The sequence below is a fragment of the Chaetura pelagica genome, unplaced genomic scaffold, assembly GCF_000747805.2.
Source record: "Chaetura pelagica isolate M959 unplaced genomic scaffold, ChaPel_1.0 scaffold244, whole genome shotgun sequence".
NCBI lineage: Eukaryota > Metazoa > Chordata > Aves > Apodiformes > Apodidae > Chaetura > Chaetura pelagica.
In genome coordinates, this window is record NW_009953719.1 from 2,596,652 (window position 1) to 2,604,938 (window position 8,287).

The 8,287-nt window shown below is 41.2% G+C and overlaps 1 protein-coding gene across 1 annotated transcript in view; it reads left to right on the plus strand.

Moving 5' to 3' along the window:
* The window catches only part of IGSF5 (immunoglobulin superfamily, member 5), a 29,445-nt gene that overhangs the window by 7,375 nt on the left and 13,783 nt on the right, over positions 1-8,287 (plus strand). The window contains exons 2-5 of the mRNA XM_010000445.1: positions 1,407-1,727; positions 2,743-3,051; positions 7,418-7,549; positions 8,024-8,048. Of these exons, the coding sequence (XP_009998747.1) occupies positions 1,407-1,727; positions 2,743-3,051; positions 7,418-7,549; positions 8,024-8,048 (787 nt within the window). The remainder of the gene's footprint in view (positions 1-1,406; positions 1,728-2,742; positions 3,052-7,417; positions 7,550-8,023; positions 8,049-8,287) is intronic.

Genomic DNA, 8,287 nt, shown 5'->3' on the forward strand with positions numbered 1-8,287 from the left:
GGAAGGAGGGAAGGAGGGAAGGAGGGAAGGAGGGAAGGAGGGAAGGAGGGAAGGAGGGAAGGAGGGAAGGAGGGAAGGAGGGAAGGAGGGAAGGAGGGAAGGAGGGAAGGAGGGAAGGAGGGAAGGAGGGAAGGAGGGAAGGAGGGAAGGAGGGAAGGAGGGAAGGAGGGAAGGAGGGAAGGAGGGAAGGAGGGAAGGAGGGAAGGAGGGAAGGAGGGAAGGAGGGAAGGAGGGAAGGAGGGAAGGAGGGAAGGAAGGAAGGAAGGAAGGAAGGAAGGAAGGAAGGAAGGAAGGAAGGAAGGAAGGAAGTTGTTTTCTGTCATCTCCAACCTTCCCCCTGAGCCTATGTAGATATATGGGATGGAAAACCTCTGGCCCATTTTGCTGTCCCTCTAACTCAGCCTCCCACGGGGGGCCACAGATCTCCCCGCAGTGTCTGAGCCGGCAGAGCGAAGGCACAACCTTGAGGGCCCAGCAATTACAAAAACTTCCCAGTGCCTTATCAGCCTAGCAGAACACGCAGTTGCTAGTTGAAGAAAGCTCACTGAAAAGAAATCAGCAAAAGAAAAACTGGCTTAGTCCTGGCTCAAACCAGGACAGGAAGGATGTATGTGATGCATGCATGAGAAATAAGGGAAGAGGCAGATGAACAGGGGAAAGAACATAGAAGGATATATGCTTGGGCTGCAAAAAAACAGTGGCAATCTGAGGAATGGAAAAGGGACCATTTGCACACTTTTATTTATTTAAAATCTAGAGGATTCATATATTTTCCTATTTAAAGGTCGAACTTCTTTCTTTCAGCAAAATGAGAACTTACCTTTTAGGGAATCACTGAAGAAAGGAAGTTAGGTGATTTTGGAGTGAGAGGAGGAGACACAAAAAATCAAATGCTCCTCTAAAGAAAAACATTTAATCCAAGGTGGATCTGAAATATTAGATTATACATCTGCATCTCTGAACTGGTTGATATCTTTCAATCTATATAAACCTGTACTTCTGGAGTGCTCAATGCTTGGATTGGGAATCCATTATAACAATGTAGCATTTGACAACTGTTTACTACTGTGGAATTAACATTAGTTGCAATTTCAGTTCACCATACATGTGTTTTAAATTTTTACTGACAGTCACTATTGAAAAAGAGAAAATAATATTTTCCTGAAAGTATCAGGTACTGTTAGATGACTGTTAGAGGCAGTGTCAGTTCAGCTGAATCAACAGCTTTTCCTGATACATGATTTAAGTGCTTAATACCTCAGTGCTCCTAGTGAATAATATGATTTGAATCAGGGTGCCTGGCTTTTTAGCCTTGCATTACTGGCAGTAAAAATTAAGCCAAAGGCCTCTGGGGGTTGTATTGTGTATGTATTTACAGATTTTATATTTTTTTTTCTTCCTCCCAGGTCTTGGCTCTTGTTACTCTATTATAGAAGGCCCATCGAATGCAACCGTCCTTGCTGGCTCAGAAGCCCGCTTCAATTGCACGGTGTCGGTCGGGTGGGTGATTCTCATTTGGCTGTCCAATGCGAATCCTGTCCTCACTGTCATCAGCTCTCAAGGAGCTGTTGAGACGTCAGACCGCTTCACCTCTCAGAACTACACCAGTGGCGACGCGTTTACCTCGGAGCTGATCATCCACAACACCCAGCTGAGTGACTCTGGGAAAATCGAATGCAGCGCCCAGCAATCTACTGAGAGCAGGTTTGCATTTCTTTCTGTTCAAGGTGCGTACAGACATCAACAGAAAGCTGTTTTATTACACTATATATTTAAAGGAATCATCCAATGGATTAGTCAAATTAGCTTTGTGAAGGAGCATATGCTCTCATTTACCATCCTTTGCTTCCTGTCCTCCTTGTCTTAATGTTAGTGTCAAAGCAGGTTTCTGAGTCACATTCAGAGTGGCATTAACAAGGGTTTGAACTGCTCCTGTTTTTTCCTGTTACATCTCTTACTCTTTATTGGATTGTGTTAAAGTGTCTGAAGGCTGTATCAGGCTCACCAGCAGTCAGTCAAAACAGATCTTTTGGCTAGAAACAGCATGGATTATCCCATATGCACATCTTTGTACATTAAATTGCTGATGCCTTTAGGGCAGATCTCTCCCCTGATTTCTGACTCAGGAATCAGTCTGTATCCATTTGAGTTTTATTTAAGGGTGTGTAGGAGTAAAGCCCTCTAGACACAAGGCGGTACTATTCATATGATTGCTGCTGCAAGCTACCATATCCAAGGAACAGAAAGTTTCTGTGTATGCACTCTCTGTGTATGAGGCCTGTTCCTCCTCTCTGAATCATCAGTATGGACAGTTCAGCCAGTAAAGTGAAATCTAACCAGTAGACACTTCCGTGCAATGAAAATGTCTCATCACCTACCTGTAAAATTTTCCTAATAAAACCCAAACATACTTAAAATGTAGAGAGAAACACTTATTTCATTATGTTGTCCTTCAACTGGAAATATATCAAGCCGACTAAAAAGTAGAATTTCCTGCTTTTTATTAGAAATGTACTAAAAGCTGAGACTTGTGCTTTTAAACACACTGGACAGTGTGTCTGTGAGGTTACAATATTTGTAGTGTATATAATACATATGATATAACTGTGTTAGTAATTATTGGTTTTAAATTAATATCTCAAGGCATAGCTAATTCTGAGTATCAAGATAAGATTTAAAACTGTCAGTAGGAAAGCAATACAGCCTGTTCTGAAGGAACAAAACATCTTTTGCCTCCCACAGTTAATGGATCTTTATTAATCAAAAATAGCACCTTAACAGTAAAAGAGAACAAAACAGTTGACATTGTTTGTGAAGCCTCAGGATGGTCTCCAGCTCCAGACATTACCTGGATGACAAATGACTCTTTCATTGATAAGTCAAGGTATGTTACCCAGCAAAGTCAAGGATCTGATGACCTCTACAATGCCCTGAGCATCCTAACTTTGACTCCAACGGATACTGAGATTTTGACTTGTTTAGCTGACATAGAAGCACTCCCTAGCCCTCAGAATGCAAGTGTAACTGTTATTTTTGTCAACTCCACTATGGGTAAGTGAATGTTTGTTTTACTCTGCCTATACTGTTTTCTTAGAGCTGTGCTTTTTGTTTTGTTTTGCTTTATTTTGAAGTCTTTTATTTGCAAATTAAGTAGTATGAGATGTGCAAAGACGCAGCAGTCACAACCTGATACATGAGTAGGGTTAAATTCACATTTGTGAGAGGACTGATACAAGTCTAGTGAACCACAAAGTCCAGTTTAGGACTGAACAAGACAAACGAAGCAATACACCTGCCACTGACACCTGCTATGGACTCACTGCTAAGAAACTGGCTTTTTTTCCTTGACCAAGTACACATATAATTAATTTAGATGTTAAATATCTTCGATTATGTCATGCCTGCCATGTGAACATAACTTATTAGACCTCATTTACTCAAAGCCAAACCCTCAGATGAAGTTGTTCTCCATAATATTCAACACCAGTTTTACCACTGAGTTGGAAACCCCCTCTGGATTTTACTCCTAGTTTCCACACATGACTCAGGATAGATTCTGTACTAGCACTTCAAATGAAAAATAGAAAGTTCTCCACATGAGCTGTGATCAGGTGTGATGCAGCTGTTGTAGCATGGTGTTAATATCCCCAGGGCTTCACTGAAGCTGTCACCTAATTGCAGATGGTAGCATTTATATGTAGGAACTTCTGTACCAATAATACCTATCATCAATCTACTATAAGAATGCCTTTCCACATAGTGTATTCACCCATTACAGACCAAGGATCAGGTCATCAAGAGAAGCTGTGTGTCATGGGCTTTATCCCAAAGTCTACTGAGACCAAAGAGTTATTTGACTTGCTTTTCTCTTCCTGGTATGGTCTCTTTCACATCTTAATGGAAGGTAAAATTTGTCCTGCAGCAACATGTGTGGAAGTCTTTGAACAATGAATTTGGTTGCTTTTTATTGCCTTTTATTTAAGGAAATTCAAGATCACTATAATCCAAGCTTGTATGTTGAGTAAATCTCTCAAGAAGAGTCAGATCTTTGATAATCCTAAATATTTCCACAAAAGTTGTCAACATTTCTCGTAATGCTGCTAATCTTTGGCCTCTATGACAACATATGAAAATAAATTCCATAATTCAGCACACTCACTGTATTAGGAGGTTTATCTGAAAAAAGGTGATTTTATCTGATCTATGCTGCCAGTGTGGAACAAAGCAAGTGGGATCCACTACAATTCTACCTCATAATCTAACATAATCCTATGTATCATGTTTTTCTTTTCCAAACCATAACACAAAAAGAGCAAGTAAGAGGAAGTATCTCCCTGTGAGTTAGCAGTGTTTAATGCAGTTGAAGGAGACCATACCAGACAATTTATCTGTTGGGATTAGTCAAGTATCTCAACTATTAGGCAGAGAAATCTCAAGAGAAGTTAAACTTGAAGCACTAATTGTATGAAAAGGAGTTGAAGTTGCTGGACATAAGTACACTGTCAGCTGTGGTGACGTAGTCCACCCTACAATTATGTCCTTTTATTTGCCTTATCCTGTGGTATGGCAAATGCATAGGCTACATGGGATTTGTTGGTTTTAGTTTAGCTTTTTGTTTGTTTGTTGTTGGTGTGTTTTGTTTCTTTTTTTGCAGTGGGTCTGTGCATCTCCAGCTGTCATCTGCACAGAGTAGGGCCTCAAAACTGATTCCTTTCATGATGTGGTGAACATAATGAACTTATATAATCATGCTGACAGCTTCTCTTGATGAAATGATTTTCCTTTTTTGATGGGTGAATATGGCACACACAAAGACACCATATAGTGGATTGATGAGGGGCTTAGTATAGAAGATTCGACATATAAACAATTGAGGAGGCTGAGTAACTGTGCCTTATGAGTCATTATTGGTGAGCCTTTTTCAGAAGTACTTGCTTTGTAATGCAGTTGAAAAAGGTCATTTCACTATCCTTAATATGACTTTTTTTTTTTTTACAGTCATATTGCTTCTAATTACTGACTAAGCAAAATAGAACTATCCTGAGGAAATTAATCGATTCCCCTGCCTACTCATTTGTGAAGTACTGAGGTATCCACCCTCAGTTGCCATAGCTACTCATTGTAAATCAGAAGGGGAGAAAAACAGATGTCATGAAGCACAATTAGTGTATTTAGTGACTGTATAGGACTGTCATTCATTTCTCTTTGGAAAAATCATTGTGCAGCAGCAGACACTCAAAATTTGTCATGATGTGAGAATATGAAGTCCTTAAATCATTATAATGAAATAAAGACATGGCATTTATGACAGAGGAAGATGTATAATGTATATATCACTCTTGAAATCTCAGAGCTTGTCTGAATTTTCATATACAGGCCCAGCCTTAGCTAGCTGTTTTCAGGAAAGAATATAACTTCAAACATCTACGGAGTCCTTCCCAAATACAAATTTCAGCCTTCATTTAAAAAAGCTTGAGGATTTAAATTCCTATATGTCCCTCCCTACCTGTCTATTCATAAGGACTGCAACCAAAAATCTGAGCTCTCTTCAGCCAACCCTCTTCTGATCAACAAATGTCTTGCCTTCTTACATCTCTAGGTCAGTCTTAATCTCAGACCTTTCCATATAAGGTGATGGATTTCTATGTCAGTCACTCCTCCACCAGAGTTGTCTCTCTCACAGTGTGTTTGGCTAAGTCCTAGATTTGGAAACTCCTATGGAGTTATTTCAGAAGATGCATTCACAGAGCTGTTATTGGAAGATGGGGTCCATGGCAGAGTCCCTTAGCAGGGCCCAAGTTCTCTTTGGAATCAGTGTTGATTTCATGTGGCCTTTGACCTGCAGAAGATGAAGATAGGGAATCTACCCTGAGCCTGCTCTTCCTTTTCTTTATAAGTTAGCCAGAAAGCTCTGAAGTGTCCAAGAAGCAATGTGCATCTTTTCCCAGTCTCTCATTTCTCCTTGGTCACCTGCATGTGCCAAGGAAAAATCCCCTTTTCTTCAGATACTTTGCCCAAGTAAATTTTTGGGCAGATCTGGGAGGACCCAGAGGTCAGAATAGCAGCAGATGGGCCCTCTAGAATGAGGAAGTGGTCTTGTCCACCCTAAGCACCTCATGTAACTTGGTGTGGATTTACTAATGCAGCCAAAATGGATTTAATGCCCTCATGCCTTAGTGCTCCTCTCTTGCACTCCTACTTGTGTGCTGAGCTGTCAGCTCCTGCATTCATACTTCTAGTGTCAGCTCCAGTTTCTTTTTGGATCATCCAAAACTGGAGAGAAACTAAAATGTTGTAGTATCAGGCATGTTTGTGCTGTATCCTATCCTACCTGCTTCAGCTCCATAGAACCTCTTTTGGCATGTAACCTGACAGGGAGTGAAATACCTTGGTGTGGCAGCCAGACTGGAGGTGGGGGCCAGTGCAGATGTGTTTAGCTCCTCCCTTCACACTAAGGCTTTCCCCTATGGCTAAATAGTTACCTTTCATATTTTATGCATGTTGAAACTCCTGTGGCATGTTTTGTGAATCCAACTGTATGAGAAATACAGGGTATTTTTAAAATTCTGTGCACGTGGAAGCTCTGTTGGAAACTTGGTCATAGCAACCAATTTCATCAAGATACTGAATTATATGGAAATTACTTCATTTAACTCTGTAGACTACAGCAAAGACAAAAGAATAAGTTAATGTGAGAATGTCAGTAGTGAAGATGTGTCAGTAGCTGCATATTCCCGTACACTGTGACTTTTTACAGGTTTTGCTATTTGCTGCTCTTAAAGTGGGTAACAGATGCCCTATCAAGTATGTCCCAAAGTCAAACACCTGAAATCAGTGAGAGAAATCCCAAGATCAAATTTATCAGAAAATCTTATCTACTGGCTAGAGATCTCCATCTGTACCAGTCATCTGTGACTACTGCTGTGATTTGTAGAGAGAACCAGACACTTCTTCAGAGCTGTTCATCCAAAGAGACAAATACACATTTGGCCAAATGAATTGTAGCCCAAAATACCTCTTTTCACTGAAAAGAGCAGCTGGGCAAGACACTTAATATCTGCAGTATAGACATGTAAACTGAATCTCAAAATTCTTCCCAAACTCAAATGTCTCCAAAGGATGTTGGGAGGCCCAGCACATGTACAAAATATAGTTTAGGTTAGAAGATTGCAGGCCTGTGTTTTTCTGAAGAGAACTAGCTGTTGAAAAAGTGACAATTGCAATGAAGAATTTGCATGTAGAAATGTTTTAAAATCTTGGGCACTATCCCTAAATACAGAATCTGTCATTTGGAAAACACAGACTCCTTGTTAAATAATCAACAAACAGTTAATATCTTCTCACAGAAGAGACACGTATTTTGAAAAGGATGTTTTGAGGCTCTGATAGTACAATATTTTTCCATTTAATTTAACAGAATATGAGTACAGTGAAGACAGCGGAAGCACGAGGGTTATTGTACTTGCAGTTGTGTTTTCAGTACTTGGTATTGTTCTTCTGATCGTTATTATTGTGGTTGTTGTTCGCTGCTGCTGCCTGAAGAAGAAAGGTAAGTAGAGCTTCACGGTTGGCCTATACATTAAAATGATCTTCCATTAGATGTAATTCTCCTACTTGTGTCAGCTCCGGTGCCGTGCAAGGACCTGTGAGCAGAAGGGCGAGCAGAGAGATCCTGCTCTTAGCCACGACGTGGTTAGGATGCTCCTTACTTTCACCTTGCTGTGTGTCTCTTATAAATTGGTTCCAAAGGAATCCGTGTCAACTGCTCACCTTACCTACAAGGGGGTCATGTGTTTCAGGAGTAGGTTAATTTCCAGTGGCATTCTGTTCCTGTGCTGAGGCTCCTTGCTGAGGCACACCCTCAGGGCTCTCAGCCTCATTCCCAGCTTCTCTGCAAGCTGCTCTACAGGGATGTTGATTATATAAACAGGGAGGAGAGATACATGCCCCCGTGGTAGAGGAGCTCTATAGCACCACATTTGATTTTCTTGCATTTTTTCCTTATTCTTCTTTTCTTTCCTAGAATCAACGTATCAAGATGAAATCAGGTAAGCTGGAGGAGGTGGGAGGAGTTTTCCTTTTATCTGAACCCTTCCAGGCTGCTGCAGGACGGCGAGAGGGACGTGTCTCTTTCCATGCCCAGGATGCGCGGGTGCTTCCCTGCTGTGTGACCCGGCCCAGCACGGGCAGGGGGGACAGGATGCAGGGGAGGGACCTGACTTTAAGAGGGAGGGGGGGGGAAAAGCAAGGGCAGCAGCAGGTGGTGACCTCCACTCCCACCATAACA